Source organism: Arvicanthis niloticus, chromosome X, assembly GCF_011762505.2.
Source record: "Arvicanthis niloticus isolate mArvNil1 chromosome X, mArvNil1.pat.X, whole genome shotgun sequence".
NCBI lineage: Eukaryota > Metazoa > Chordata > Mammalia > Rodentia > Muridae > Arvicanthis > Arvicanthis niloticus.
In genome coordinates this window covers 52853897-52869785 of record NC_047679.1, presented here as the reverse complement: position 1 = coordinate 52869785, position 15889 = coordinate 52853897, and the positions used below count along the sequence as shown (strand labels likewise).

At 53.6% G+C, this 15889-nt stretch overlaps 1 protein-coding gene across 1 annotated transcript; it reads right to left on the bottom strand.

The window, feature by feature from the left end:
- Positions 1-1932: 1932 nt before the first annotated feature.
- On the bottom strand, positions 1933-14640 carry Efnb1 (ephrin B1). Its single transcript, XM_034485616.2, has 5 exons — positions 13757-14640; positions 5278-5555; positions 4303-4395; positions 3982-4107; positions 1933-3747 (listed from the first exon to the last, which is right to left on the bottom strand). The coding sequence occupies exons 1-5, from the start codon at positions 13882-13884 to the stop codon at positions 3335-3337; spliced, it is 1038 nt and encodes a 345-aa protein (XP_034341507.1). The 5' UTR covers positions 13885-14640; the 3' UTR covers positions 1933-3334.
- Positions 14641-15889: the final 1249 nt, after the last annotated feature.

Genomic DNA, 15889 nt, shown 5'->3' with positions numbered 1-15889 from the left:
CTAGAGGACCACCCCCTTCTGCCTCCCTGGAGCTAAGCCTGGCCCTTTCCTGACCCAGACTGGAGTGTGAGGGAACTGGGTGAGAAGCACCCATGTTCCTCAAGTCTGGCAAGGAAGAGGCAAATGGGGAAGTGAGGAGTGGGGAGTCACCTGTTTCCCTGTCAGGGAACTTCTCTTATTTGAGTCCTCATGACCCTCTTCACCTGGTGTGTATTTTTGGGTAAGTTATGCCTTGCAGGGTTTCAGTTCCCCCCATCAAATATGAGGCAAGTAATTTCCCTACCTGCCATCTTCACAGACCATCTTCTGCAGCTCAGAGAGATGGACCATGTTACATACAGTACAGTTAGGTTCCTGGTGAAGGATGCAACATACTCGATGGTATACCTAGGAGTACCAGCCACAGCACTCGTGCCAGGGAGCAGCCTGCCAGGAGCTTTCTAGGCTTCGGTAGACTGCCCAGACTTTCCTTGGTCTCCTCCTACTAATGTTTCTTTATATCCCCACATCTTACTTCCAGGATCCTACCCTTGTCCCCTACCTCACCCCATCACCACTGAGGCAAAGGCAATTGACAACCTTGGCCAGGTTAGGGGACTGCTAAAAGGACACTATTGGGGAGGTCTAGGTAAGACTCACCCAACTTGAGATCAGAGACAATAATCTGTCCAGAGCTAGCCCTGGTCAGAGACCCCCAGCTCAGGCTGGGCCCCACTCTGGGCAAGCAGTCAAATAGCAGAGGTCTGATCTGATCCAAGCACTTCCTTTGGTTAATGAGAAACCAAATAAACAGACTCTGCCCCAGCTGGCTCCAGCAGCACCCCAGGCTGGCCCAGCCCTATTCTAGGCCAGCCTCTTTCCCCTCCCCTGGCAAGTCCCACAGTCTCAAGGCCCTCCTCCTCCTTCCTTCTCTATGCACTCACTACTTCCCTGGGAGCTGGGCCTGCTCCTTGCCTGCTCCAGTGGGCTTCCTGCTCTGGATCCCTTCCTTCCTCCTCCTCCTTTCCTCTATCACTTTCTTACCCATTTTTAGCTGGTGGGATCTCACTTGTCCTCCTCCCCTGATATCTGTCTTAGCTGTTGCCAGAGGCAGTCCCTTGAAAGGCTCGCAGGCTGCTCTGGGCCCTGCCAGTCTGTACCTCTTTTCAAAGGGTGGAAAGCAAACCCTGTTTAGGACCATCAGCACCCTTTCTGACCTAAGCAAGTCAATTACTCATTGTCCTGTGGAAGGAAGCCTGGGCATCACTGTTGTTCTAGCTTCAGGGCCTTCACTGCCAGCCAGAAGCCACCGAGTATACCATGGTGGTACCTCTGGTGTGGGCCCATTGTGAAGACAGGAAAAAAAAGATTGTTTTGGCTGAGAGGCCAAATGGGTATGAAGTCACCTAGTGCCCAGTGGGCCATCTTTGGACGTCAGTTCTCTCCAGCTCCAGACATCTTGGGGCAGGACAGGGCTGGGCCTGCCATCAGGTTCCACATTTAGTCCCAACCAGGTAATGGCAGTACCTGGAGACACACCCAGGTTCCCCACGGGAACACCTTCTCTCCATCAACCTTTTCTGGCTGAGCCTGGTGCCAGCCAGGGCAGGTGCCTATGGTCTGTGCCATGGAGGTGACAGGATGGATAGGGTGGAAGGGTGGACTCAGGCTCCAGGGCAGCAGAACGAGGAGGCCAAGACACTTAGGAGGTAGAAAGCGGCAGGAAGGGCATGGGCACTTTAAACACTTGCTTCACAGGACAGCCACCAGCCCTGATCACCTCCGGTTTCACAAAGGAATTCTCTCCCACACAAGTACAGGCACACACACATTCAGACACACTATCACACTTCATTCCCCGACAGCATGACACTAGTTTACACTCATTTCTCCATGTGGTTAATTTTTTTTTTTTTAGTTCTCATTTTTTTTCTAAGAAAAAAGCAACAAGAAAATAATTCAGAGTTTATACAAAACATCTTTACATTATTTCTTCCAAAAAAGACTAGTATTTACACAAATGGCAACAGAATCAAAAACAAAAATCCCTTCCGACTGCCACCTGGAAGGGGCTGGCTGTTTTGCTCCCTCTCTCGCCTGGCACTGGGGTGGGCAGCTGGCCAGGAGGCAGTGTGGAGGTGGGTGGTGTAAGGCCCAGTTCCTTCCACGGCAGCTCTGGGAGTGCCTGCAAGGCGCAGATGAGTGGCAGTCTGTTAGCAGCCGTGCTGGCAAGGAGCTGGGGTCAAAGTGCACTGCAGGCTGGCCCAGCCCCAAGCAGCCTCTTCCTCTTTCCAGGCCTCAGCTCAAAACTAGGGGCAGGGGGGCAGTGTGAGCCATATTGAGTGAGTGGGGGTGTGTGCGTGTGTGCTTACTTGTACTAGAACCCAGGGAAGGAGCAGGCCACCTGGCCTTACACCCTTAGATCTCCACCTTGAACCAAAGATGCCAAAGGTAAGGAGAGAACAGGGTGGTGGGGGGAAACTCCCAGCTCTGCAGGGCAAATAGCCACCTGGGCACCTCACCTCCCTCCACCCCCCATGAGGTCATCTGCCTGCAGCAGCTCTCCTGTTCCCCAGGCAACAGCCAATTAAGACATTAATTACCGTGAGAGTGAAGGAGGCAGGAGATGCCCAAGAATCCCACAAGGAAGGGATTTTTTTTTTTTTTGGTAGAAGGGTGGTAGTCACTACCCCACTGCTAGGAACAGCATTGTATCATGAGGGTCCGAAAAGGAGGGTGGTGCTCTCCTCTCCCTGGTAGGCAGAAATAGCCCTGGCCTACCCTCCCCCACTCCCCTGAACTACTGAGGAGTCTATAAAAGACATGCCATCCTATGTTTCCTGGCTGGCCACATCCTGCCCCAGGCCCTCTTATACTGGGTCAGGCCGGGCTCAGAAAGCCTGGGGAGGGGCTGCCTTGTACATTTTCCCATTTTTCTCAAAAAACAGATGAAAATGAGTTGACAGCTAAAAAAAAATCAACACAAAAGCATTAAAAACAGTGATGATAGTGGACGATAGTCCTGGGGATGGGTGAGGGGATGAGGAGGGGGCAGGGCCAGGGGGCTAGCTCCCTGCCTGCAGTCCGTCAGTGTCCAACCCTGCCCTCCAAGAAAGGGCACCCCCACAAAGCCCAGAGGCCTGGCCAGAGGGGGAAGGCACAAGAGCATGGGGATTGGGGGTACAAGCACCCCCTCCGAAGCCCAGGGGGCAGGAAAAACGGGGATTATAAAAGCCAAGAAACTACAAAACTAAATACAAAGGTGGGCACAGCTGGCAAGGGGAGGGGTGTGGGGGAGAAAAGAGAGGCCGATCCAGGCCAAGTGTCCTGTGGAGCCTGAGGCCATGCTGCGCCTTCAGACCTTGTAGTAGATGTTCGCTGGGCTCTGAGGTGGCATCTCCTGGACGATGTAGACAGGATGCCCGTAGTCCCCACTCACCTTCTCATAGTGGGGGCAGTAGTTGTTCTCTGTAGTCCGTAAGGGGATGATGATGTCGCTGGGCTCAGTGCCCGCTGTACCACTCCCCCCTTTGGGGCTGGCTAGGGTACTGAGCGAGAGGGCAGCCGCCCGCTGCTGTGTATGCTTGCGATGTCGCTTGCGGAGCTTGAGTAGTAGGACTGTCAAGAAGATGATGATAAGCAGGAAGATGACACAGCCAGCACCTACAGCTGCGAACAATGCCACCTTGGAGTTAAAGAAGCTGTCGGAGTCCCCGCTGCCACTACCACCTGCACCTGGGCCACTCTTCTCTTCCTGGTTCACAGTCTCTGAGGAAAGGAAAGGAAATCAATGGTCAGTCAGGAGACAACTGCAGTCAACATAGTGGCAGCAAACAATGCCACCTTGGATCCAAAGAAACTATCAGGGTTCCTGCTGCCACCACATTCACCAGGGATATACAGCATGTCTCGGGGAGGAGGCAGGCAGCAGATACTTCTTCAGATACAGGATGAAGAGGAGGCCTGAGAAATACCCTCTGCAGAATACTAATATCCACTTACCATGCTTGCCATCAGAGTCACCCTGGGATCCTCGACCAGGAGCCTGTGTGGCTGTCTTGATAGTGTTGTCTGACTCCTTGCTTGGCCGGCTGGTAGTCAACTGCTCAGGTGTCACAGCATTTGGATCTGAGGGCCGAGAGAAGACAGATCAGAGGGAGGACTTTGCCAACATGGGTGCCCTCAATTCCCTTAGGTGGGCTAAGAATGGCCTGAACATTAGAGCTCTGCCCCTCTAACCCTCTGACTACTTCCCCACTACCAATATACCCCAGGCAACTGCCAACATGGGTGTCCCAAAGGCCTAACTGGGCGGGTACTCACCTTGCCCAACCTTCATAACAATCTTCATAGTGCGTGTACGGCACACACCTCCCTCCCGGTTCTCCAGCCCTTCCAAGCTTCCATTGGACGTTGCTGTAGGAAAAGGCCAGAGAAATTAGAAACTGGAGTTTTCAATTTACTTTTTTCTTTTTCTTTTTTGACAGAATCAAGAGAGAGCCAAGAACAAGGATCAGCTGTAGATCATGGCAAACAGCTTCTACCTATCTCCCCAAGGCCTTCTACCTCCCTCCCCATAGGAAGTAACAGAGCCAGCCAGGCACATGCTGAGCCCCTCTACTGAGGGCACTCCTTGTGGCCAGGCCTTGGTCTTGGGGGCGACACTAAGGTGCGCCTTCTTACTGGGAGATGCTGCTCAGACCAAAACAAATGGAACTGGTACCATTAGAAGGGCTTTGTCCTAGACAGGAAAGAATCCAGAGTGAGGCAAGCCAGGCTAAAGCCTCTATATTATCCCATCAGCTCCTTGTGTGATCTGAGGGAAGGTGCCTATGCACTTCTTTGAGGGACCAGAGAAGGAGGGTAGTGGCTAAAGAGTGAGCCAGGGCCTCATGGATGTTCGTCAGGCACTACCACTGAGCTACATCCTGAGTCCTATTCACTTCTTAGTGCTATAAATCCACTCTATCTCACCCCCAAAGTGGGGGGGGGGGGCAAGGCAGTGAAGCTGGTTATCACAAAGGGTTCAGTCAACTCTGCCATTCTCAAGAAATGAAGAGAAAGCCACATGGATAGGAAGCCTTTCCCATCCGTACCCTGGAGCCAAGGCAAGCGGCTGTGTTCTGAACCTTGAGGACAGAATTCTAAGGTCAGGCTGGGATCACATCAGGCAGCACTGTAACGTGTGCATGTGGTATCACTGCATCACTCGGAAGCTGCCTACCCACAGACAGGAGACTGCAGGAAGGCAGAGCTGAGTCTAGTGAAAGAGCCAGTGATGGGTGGGTGTGGACTCACATGTAATGTAGTAATCATGATACTTTTTGAATTCCAGGCCCATGTAGTTGGGGCTGAACTCTTGGAACTTGATGGTAAAGCGGATTTCCTGCTGTGGCTTGTTGCAAGTGACCAGTACATTGGGATCAAGCACAGTGCTGCAAGCAGCTGCCTGCTCCGGCCGCACCAGGTACAGCTTGTAGTACTCGTAGGGCCGCCCTGCTTCTGCTCGGGGGCAGATGATGTCCAGCTTGTCGCCAATCTTCGGGTAGATCACCAAGCCCTTCCCACTTAGGAACCTGCCCAGAAGAAAGAAAATGGTCAATGTCAAGGTTGGGAGCTTGGGCTATCTCAAAACCAGGTGATATGACAGTGAAGGCCGGGCTAGTCCTACTGGGTGGAGATATTAAATCAACCTTCTGCCCTTCCTCTATCCTTGGGCTGGGGGTGGGGAGAAAGAACCATACTGCCAGCAGGGTGTGGAAGGGGTGGCCCATAGGCAAGGCTGCCAGGCTTTCAGTGCTTTACAGGGTGGAGCAATGCCTGGCTAGAGGAGCCCTTTGTCCTAATGGGGCATTTCCGCAGGGGGGCTGACGTGGCCAAATGGGCCAGGTACCTATGTGTCAGGCCCAGGCTGCCTGGAGGTGGTGCCTGTTCCCCATACTTCCCAACACATTCACATTCCTTCAAATGCCACTGCTACTGAGACACAAACACACACACACACACACAGAGAGAGAGAGAGAGAGAGAGAGAGAGAGAGAGAGAGAGAGAGAGAGAACAAGAAGAAGCAAGCCCACACATGTCTTAGCCACCACCACCCCCGCAGCTCCCAGCCAAAGGCTAGAGGAGCTCAACCTGGCTGGAGCCTGCCCCCCATCTTGCTAATCTTCTGCATGATGGGGAGATAGAAACAAGTAATAGAGCCAGGATCTGATGGCCGCCTCTGGTTAGGGACAGCTCTATAGTATTATTCTGGTGATGTACCCATCCCCACTCCCAGTATATGAGCAGAAATCCCCAAACTTGAGTAGTCTTTCACTCCTAAGATGACTCAGGGAAGGAAAGAAAGGGTACTCCTAGCAGGGGCAGCAGAAATTAGTCTAAGAGAGGACCTCAGAATCCCACACAGCTGTAAGCTAACCTCTTGCTCCTATACCACAGCTACTACAGATCCCAGGAGGCGATGAATAAATGCCTTGAGTTGGGCTTCACTGTCTAACCTGGAAAGCAGAGTAAAGAAATGAAGCTCTGCTGGCCATTTCTCAGCTTGTTCAGGCAGAAGCTGAGGGCAAGGAGAAAGAACACACGTTGGAATCAAATAGAGTGCTTACTAGCTCCATAGTCTGGGACAAGCTCTCTGAACTTCAGTTTCTTCACTTATGAAGTAGTGCCCATAACCCTAGGATTGGGTGGGATGAGCACCCACAGTACAGTAAATACTCAATGAGATTGAACCCTTCTTTGAAATAGTCTGCCAAGAGGCAGGAGATCAGATACCAACATTAAGTTCTATAGTTTCTTAGGTAAGATCTAGAAAGAGAAGATACAACATGACTGTCATGGACTTGATTGTCTGGTTTGGTCAAAAAAAAAGTAAACAGCCCACACTTCAGCTACAGACACCTCCAGGCTATCTGTAGGTTACAGGTAAAGACGGTGCTTCATACAGCCAGGATAAGAGGCATCAAGAGGGAAAAGATGGCTCAGCTGACAATAATGCTGTGATGCTCTAAAATGGCTTCAGACAAAGATCAGGATGAGGGTGGATACCAGGTGAATGATAAAAATGTCAGGGCATAGCAACAGTGGACAGCAATGGGTAAGACAAAACCCAAGCTCGTTGTCCCAACACGCCGCGTGGGTTTCATCCACTTGGTGGCAGGCCCTCCAACAGAAAGAACAATGGAGGACTAAACATAGCCCATAGGAAAAATTAAATGAAGAGTGTCATTCCGTGTATTGGTGTAGAATCCCAGGTCACAGGCTACCACAATGTAGTTCCATTTGCTGAGGCCCACAACCGAGTGGGGGACAAGCAACGAAGGCGAATTGAAAGCTCCAAGAAGCCTTCATTCACATTGTCAAACACATGCCCTTGTCCTGACATCTTCCTAGCAGAGGAAGGAATCTAAGTGGCTGAAGCAGATAGGGGGGGAAAAAAACCCCAGCCCTCCTTCCATGTCATGTGATGCTCCAAGCTAAGAGGTGCCATCTTGATATGCAGGAGGGTCAAAGCCAGAAAGGGGTGCTTTGTCCTTTGGACTCTAACTCTACAGCTCTGCAACAAACAGAAAGTAAGCAAACAGGGCATGGGGGTGCAAGTAAACATTTGACAAGAAATGCCCTCATCCCTTTTGCCATACAAAGCCCACAAGTTTCACCAAAGTGTGTGTTAATTCTCACGGCGGTTTTTTTTTTTCACTTTCCTCTGGTCCTCCCCAGGTAGCAAGAGCATTTCCAACATTTCAGAGCTCACAGGAACCCTAGGAACCAAGCCCAGGCCCTTAATATGAAGAAATGAGTGATCAGAGAACTATTCCCGCTGAGGAAAGCTTCTCAAATTCCTTAGACTTTAACAGAGGCTCAACAGTGTCTGATACTTAGACCATTGCACCTCAGCACAACATATAACTGCAGCTACACAGATGACATGAACATGGGAGACAGACTGGTTCACTTCCTAACCACTGGGCCCCAGCTTCCTCACCAGAGAAATGTGTGTCTGCTCTGGTACGCTCTTCCACTGCCACCCACCCAGACGCCAGAGCCCCAGGACTGAACAGGGCTTTTAGCTACTTGGGGTTCTACTTTGAACCCAGACACATTGAGGAAACAGATGTCTGCATGGTGGGGGGAGGGGGAGAAGAAAGGACTATTGCCCCCAACACCCCTCAGAGTGTCTCCAACCTCAGTGAACAGACCTCATAAATATTCATCAACTCATTTGCATAGCAGCCGGCAGAAGAAAACTCACCTTCTCCTAAAGTGTGGAAGGGAAAGGAGTCTAATGAGGCCTGCATCCCTGACCCCAATCCCACGCTTTCTTAGCATCTTCCCCTAACTGGAAAATTTTCACTCAGGAAAACTTCCTCAGAAGTGCCATGAGGAAGTCCAAGAAAGTGTATTGGATCACTAGGGTTGGGTGTATAGCCAGTGAAAGTGAAGCCCAAAGCCAGGCACAGTGTTACTGATACTTTTAGGGACACCATACCTAGCTACCCCTTTTCTCACCAAGTTATGAGTGGGAGGAGAGGAAGAGGAGGAAGTCTCTAACTTAAACTCTTTAGGCATCACCTTTCAGAAATGACTATCCGCCCCCCCCCCCCCCCCAATCATCAAGCCAAGCTTTCCTTCCTAGGGCCACCCCCAGACAAAGCCCTTTTCTGGAAAATAAGGGGATTGACATGGCCCTGCAGGAAGCCTAAATCAGGTCACCATGGCAACCTGAGGCCTTCCCTCCCTAGTCTCTGATAGCCCTGGGACCCCAGGGAGCCACCCCAGGGAGTAAAAAGACTTTAGGAAGGCAGCTGGAACTATTTCAACTCCAGTCTTGTGGCCTGTCCTTTCCCCTCTTCCCTCACCCGTCTTCCCCTCAAACTTTCTCATTAGAAGTGCCACTGTAAACTATTCAAAAGAACTCTGAACTATGGAAAGCCCATAGAGTCTGGGGACAGTAGCCTCCAAGGCCCAGAAAACACCAGAAATTAAATAGCCCTTGGACTTGCACCTCAATCCAGATGAACTACTCTCTACCTTTCTGTAGATGGCCTACTGGGGAAGAGCTTACAGTGGGGACACTTCTGCCTAGAAAGCTATTCTTATCCCACCAGGCCAATTCTTGGGCCTACCAGAGAGATTGGTTTAAGGGGGAGCCTGCTTTCCAGCCATGCAAGTCTAAATGTGGTAGAAGACTCTAGCCACGATTTTGGTTTGGTGACCCCACCACTATAAGGCCTGTTCTCACCCCACGATGACAATACTAGTGAGGGACAGACCCCAAGCCAGAACTCAAGTCTGCTCCCATCCCAGCTAGGGTGGGGAGCCCCGAAATTAAAGGCTCCTCTTTTACCCCCCAGCTCCACCCAGCCCCCAAGGCAGCAGGAGCAGGCCTGGCGTGTCCCAGCAGTGCCTGCCCAGGCGTGGGTGGGCAGGAACAGCAGCTGGGCCCTGGCACACACACAGCTCTGTCAGAGGCAGGCGAGCCAGAAGAGTCCTAGAGGAAGTCACTCTCACCACCGACAAGAACTGTGCCCGCCTCTTTGTCCCACCTGACCATAGCTAGTCTACTGGGGCTTAACCACACCCCTGCCATGTTTTCCCTGGAGTTCCTAAGAGGAAGACATTCCTGGCCTAGAAAGGAACCAAAGGAGCTACTCAGAGCTGGGAGGGGCAGAGTGCCAGTCAGTGAGTGAGGCTAGGTCACCTGTGCAGTGTGCCCTCAGAGCTAAGCCTCGGAAAGTTAAAGGAAGAAGCTGGAACACTACTCACCCCACACAGGCAGGGCTTGAGTCATAAAGCAGATGCAGGCCCGCCTGGGAGGTGAGAGAGGAGAACCCAGGGGCAGCAGAGGTCTGGTTCAAAGCCCACTTTGAATTCCTGTTCCCTACAGCAGGAAGGTATGGAAAGAATGGCACACAGTGTAGCTCTGCCTCTGCCGGACTCAACAAGTCACTGGCTGACCTCAGACAAGACATTGCCACTTTCTGAGCATATGCCTCCTTCTCTGGAAAATGGGGCCAATGCCTACTTCCCAGGGCTGTTGGGAGCACCCGATGAGATCATCTATGAGAATACACTGTAAGTAGCAAGGTACTACCTGCCTATTACTTAGATGTCAACCACAGTATCATTTAGAAGTAGCAAGCTGAAAATGCTTATACTTCTGGCTTCTGACCCCAAACCACCACCACCAAATCACACTGGAAAGAAGGGACTTTCATAGTCTCAGAAGGCCATCAGTGAGCAGCCCCCACTTCAGATGCCCTTATAATTATGTGAACTATCCCCCAAACCTGGTATTCCCATGACAAACAGCAATCTCCTTGTTGGCCCAGTGACCCCATACATAGCCCTAACCCCAGAAAACAGCGTTGCACAGCAAGCAGTATCGAAGGCCTGGCCATCCCCATGCACCTAAGCTAGTAAGGCAGCTGAGGGCCCCACGAGCCCGAGAGAAGAAAGGGAACCTCCAACTCAGTCCTCACCCCAGCTCCCTCATAGGCTCTTCTGGCCCTTGCCTAGCTTCCCTGGGTGGGGTCAGAGAACAGGAACCTTTAGGGCTCCCAGGCTCTCACCTGTGGCCAATTAGACGTAAAATAGAATAGTCGGGTCCCTAGCCACTCTGCAAAGGAGTCCCTTGGGCTGGCCTCCCCAGGACTGTGAGCTAGAACAGCTGTGAGGGGCTGGGGCCAACACTTTAGCTTGTAACAGGCAAGCATGGGTTGGGGTCTGCAGCTGCCCCACCCAAGTTTGATAGAGTCAAGGGTCCTGAATGCCAAACTGAGCCCCCACCCCACCCCAACCCCATTGTAGGGAAGGTCTGTAATGTGATCTCACATTCCCACTTCTTGGAGGTGGGGGAACCTGAGCGGGGAGCAGTATAGGGTCAGAATGGGACTGAGAGACTGAAGTGCAGCAGCTGGACCTGGCTGAGGACTCAAGTGTGAGGCTTACCGGCTGCCCCAAGTTCCCGAGGGGAAGCAGCTGGGGGAGGTGGCTGCCCTGGGACCATTTAGCCCATGCCCCCTCCCCAGGCCCCAAACATGCTCACTCTGGTTTCCACGAAACCCCAGTAGGACCAACCCCATCTTCTCACTCTTGGGGCAAATCTGACAGGAGGTGCCCAGGAAGCAGAAGTTCCTATCACCCAGGGACTACTACCGGGACAGCCCCGTAGCAGCAGTTCAGGAAATAGATAAGACCGGCAGTCTTAAGCTGGCCCTTCCAGCTCCCTAGAGCTGGGGCTGCATGCGCCCTAGAACCTAGAAGCAGACCCCATCACTTCTTTATTTTGATTTTTTTTCCCAAGGAGGAAGCAATTAAGCAGGGTTTATAGGCACTGGGAGATTTTTAGAGGGAGGGATGCCAGCTCCTGACAGGGCTGAGGAGAGGGGACCAAAAGCCAGGAAAGGAAGAGGGGAGGGATAAGAGAAAATGAGCCTGCGAGGGAGAGCACAGAGCATGGGCATGTGCGAGAAACAAAAGGACTTGAGAAAAAGAGGCAGAGAGTGACTAAGAGTGAGAGGGAGTGTGAGAAAGAGGGAGAGCAGGCGAGCCTGGCTGGAGAGGGAGGTGAGCTCCACGCTCACAGGGTGTGAGCGGGCAACAATGTCGCCTGAGAGGGAGAACTCAGGCAGGACACAAGGAAGCAGAGACAGGATTTATTGGAAAAGCTGGGGCAGCCTGAGGGTTGGGTGCGGTAGCACAGGCAGCCCCCCAGAGCTGAGGGCAGTGCCTTGGTCCAGTCCTCCTGCCCTACACAGGGTGCCAACAAACACAGACATAAACTGCATTCCAGACCCCTGAGCATCGATGAAATGGGGTTAGGAGACCACCAGGATCAGTCCAAACTGCTCCCAGAATCTGCTCAATTACGGGATAGAATCTAGGCAGGTTCTACTGAGTCCAAAGTCAGTCCCCTCCAAATCCCCAGGACGCCTGTCCTCAACTAGAGGTGGATTGGAGAGAGGGCAGAGGGGACACAGCCTCCTCAAGCTTGTAAACTGCTCTAGAGCACTAAAGGCAGAGAACACAGAGAGAGGGACGCTCCCATGGATCTGGTTTCTCCCAGCAACCTCAACTCTGCAGGAGGGCTCTTCTCCAGCTGTGGAGTTGCAAGGTATCTCGACCCAAGAGAGCAATTAGGTCACTCCCATGAGCCCCTAGGATAGGCTACCCTAGGGGGATTGCAATTCCCCTAGCTAAGGAGCACTTCCAGCCTCCACCCTTACATCGAAGAACTGGACACTTCACAAGCTCTTCCCATGGGCTTAACAGCCTAGAGGGTTCCCAGAACAATTTGAGCCCCAGCAGTTAAAGCACAGTGACCAAACAGGCTTCTGAGTAAGGTAGAAATCATTGCCAGTCAGTCCCTTTCCTTGTACGGAGGCAGAAATCTCTACCTTGACCCCACTTTAGCCGCGGACTGGTAATGGGATCCTACCTTAACCCGAGGAGAAAACAAGCCCTCTTCTCTCACTTTAGGGGTGAGAGATGCACCATCCCTGGGACTCAAGGGGCTAAGAACCTAGGAAGTTACCAAAAAGCCCACAAGAGTGGACAGGAGGAAATTCCAGAAACGGGAATCTGGGAACATGGAAGGAACAGGTCAAGCGCTGCCCCCCCCCCCCCCCCCCCCCCCCCCCCCCCAGTTTTCCACTGTTGTCCACAACCGGACTGCCAGAAAATGAGAAGAGTGATTACGACCCTGAGTTCCACTGTGAGTCCTAGATGCCAAAAGAGAAAAAGGTCCAGAGGTCACAACAGCCCAAGATACTCCCCACCAACAGCCCAGAAACCACTGAGCCACCGCCCTGAAAGGTGTGTGTTGTTTAGAGATGGGAGGGGGCAGAGTTAGGAAGGAGAAGAAAGAAAAGGACCTCCTTTATATCATTACCCCCCCCCAAACCATAGGGGAAATCTAAGCATGGCTCTAGTCCTGGGGGGGGGGACTAGGACCTGCCTGGACAGGAATCACACGTTCCCCACCCACCTCCCTCGCTGGCTCCACTACCATTCTCAGCCCTTGACTGGCTCGAGAAGAAGCTCTGGTGCCTGGCTCAGTTGGACCCCCGACGGGCACTGGATCGAACCCCCTCCTCAAACAAACCCTCTTCCACTCCGCCCTTCTCCACCCGCCGCCTTTGTGAGCCTGGAAGCAGCGCCCGCCTTTCTACCTCCCCGGCAGAGAGAAATGGGGGGGGGGGTGCGTGCAAGAAGAGACGGCAAAGAGAAAGACAGGGAGGCAAACAGAAAGGGAAGAAAGACAAATGAAAATGGGAGAAGCTGGAGAAGGGATACGGATGCTACCACTCACCCCGGGGTGATAGGTCCCGAGCCGCCCTGACACCTAAGCAAATGAGGAACCCGTGTTTTGGCCTGGTCCCTTGCTCAGGTCGATCTCCCCCCTGGAGTGGCTGTGAGTGAAAACCACCACGCTCCCAGAGGCCCTGGAGTGGGTGCTTACTCGCCCCCACCCAGCTCTCGGGTGCGCTCTGGAGCGCCCAGACATTCTATCTGCCTGGTGTGACCAATGGACTCTATCCGGACTTGAGGAGGCTAGGGCCGAACCGAAGGGTCGAAACCCAGCCAAGTGCCCCCACCCCACCCTTCTGCACCCTATCCCGACTGCCCGCAGCAAAACACTAGAAAAGGCCAGATATAAAACAGGGCTCCGTACCTCCTACGGACAACCCCCCCCCACGCACTTGGGGGTGCACGACCTCACCCCGAAGAAGTGCCTCCCACCCCTAGGGACCAGAGTAGATAAGTTACTCACTTAGGGTTAAGAGAGCTCCAGGACACGGGCTCCAGGTTCTTGGCCAACGGCGTGGCAAGCCGGCAAAGCGTCAGCACGACCATAGCCACAAGCCACTTGCTGAGCCAACGCTGCCCAGGCCGGGCCATTTTCCCGGGGGCAGGATGCACTTCAGGATCCCCTAGCGCCTCCTCAGCAAAGATCGCCTCGCCTGCCCGTGCCGCGCAGCGCTCGGAGCCACTCAGGCGCCCATCCTCCGCAGCCGCCGGCCTTGAAGCACTCCTCTCCCGCCGGCCTCGGGGTCGCTCTCCTGCGCCCGGCTGGCCAGGAGGACTCACTGGGCAGGCGTCCCCAACCCGCGCATGGACTGCGGCCTCCGAGGACTTTCTCCCCTGGCCTCTCCGCTGCACGAGGCGCGACGGGGGCTCGCCGCCCCCGAGTGATCCCGCCGGATTCCGCTCGGCTCTCCCAGACTGTTTGAGACTGCGAGTCCTCTCCCCGACCGTGTCTCCCTGCAGAGCGCTCAGTGGTTGCCCCGACGCCTCGACCGTCTTGGGATTGACGCCTCTGGGAAGAAGAGGCGGGTTGTCTCCCAACAATGCGAGCTCGGTCCCCAGACTCCCGACTGGGTCCCCCTAGCACGGACTCCGTTCCTCCGGGCCACGGTGGGACTCCGCGCCGGCGCGTCCCACGACAGCTTCTACTTTAGCACCGGCCCTTCTCAGTATACTTAAAAGACTAGTACTGCCCTGCTGAGCAAATCAGTCCCATCAATTTGCGCCTCTGAAGCCTCGGCCGGGAAGCCCGGCAGCCCGGTCGCCAAGTCCTTAATCCCGGGCGATTGAGCCTGAGTGTCTGCAGTCAGTGCGAATCTCACACACCCCCCACTGCTGTCCAGCGCGCATAGACTCCCTCCGCTGCCGCTGAGCTTTCTACTCTCCTGCTCAGGCGAGCACAAGGCCAACCCTGCTCTTTCGAACCAATAGAAAGCTCTGTGACGGGGTCCTTGCCCCATACCACGCCCACAGAGCAGGAAGGGGTGGGGCTTCGGGAGCTCTTAAGGACGCTGCTCTCTCGATGGCACTAATCTGAATGTGCGGCTCTTGCGGTTATGGTTGTGTCCCGCTTAGTCTGGTTCCCAGGGAGTTCTTGGGAAGTTGGCGCTTCCCAAAAGCTACTGGCCTGCTCTCCTTTATGCACACCTGGTCAACACCCGGCCCACTGACCGAGACCAGAAAAGCCCTGTCCCAAGTACCTCCAGAAAGCACCATTCTTGCGTTCTTTTTACACACACAAATACACCCCACATGCGCATACTCGCATACCAGCCCCAGAATCCCACTGTGTGCCCATTTCTGTCAGCCCGCCTGCTCCCAGTCCAGTATCCACACTCTGTTGGACCGTCTTTCTGTCCTCGCAATGCACTCCTTCTTTGCATTGACCACAACAGGAGTAATAGCTATGGGTGGTGGAGACTCAGGAAAAAAAAGTATTGTGTCCAAAGGGAAGGAGGGATTTATTTGCATCTAGTGCACCAACCCTTTAAAAATTTCATCTTTGAGAGAGAGCCCTTTGAGACCCTCTGCCCCAACTCCGGGCACGCAGATTTAGTCAGTCCTAGCTGAAGGCACACGAAAGGGCCTGGGGTAGGCGAGTAGGGACAAGAGGTCACAAACTGTACAGAAAGCTCCAGGACAGAGGGGACAGGAGCACAAGAGAAGCACTTTGAAAGAGCAAAAGCAGGCATCTGGGCCCTGAGATTCCGGACTCCAGCATTTCCCGGCCTCAGCCTCGCCATCTGGGTCTTTGTCTCCCAGCACTGGCCCATTCTCTCCGCCCCTCCTTGTCTCTTTGCTTATAATTTGGCTCAATCCCATAGCTCAGACCCTCCCGGTCTGACCTACTCGCCTTCCTCAGGTCCCAGCGGACGTACTCACGTGCTAATGTCTCCCCCTGCTGGCCTTCTATAGACTTACGGGTTTCCGGGATAATCGGAGGCCTCCCATGAGAGCCTGACAAGCAAGTCTGGCACTCAGAGCATACACGGGCAGGCATGGCACTAGCAAGAGCCCCCTGTTGGTGTAGGAAAGGTGGGAAAGAGCTGGGGGGAAGATCGGGGTTTGTGGACTACAAAGGTTAGAAAGGCTTCCTATA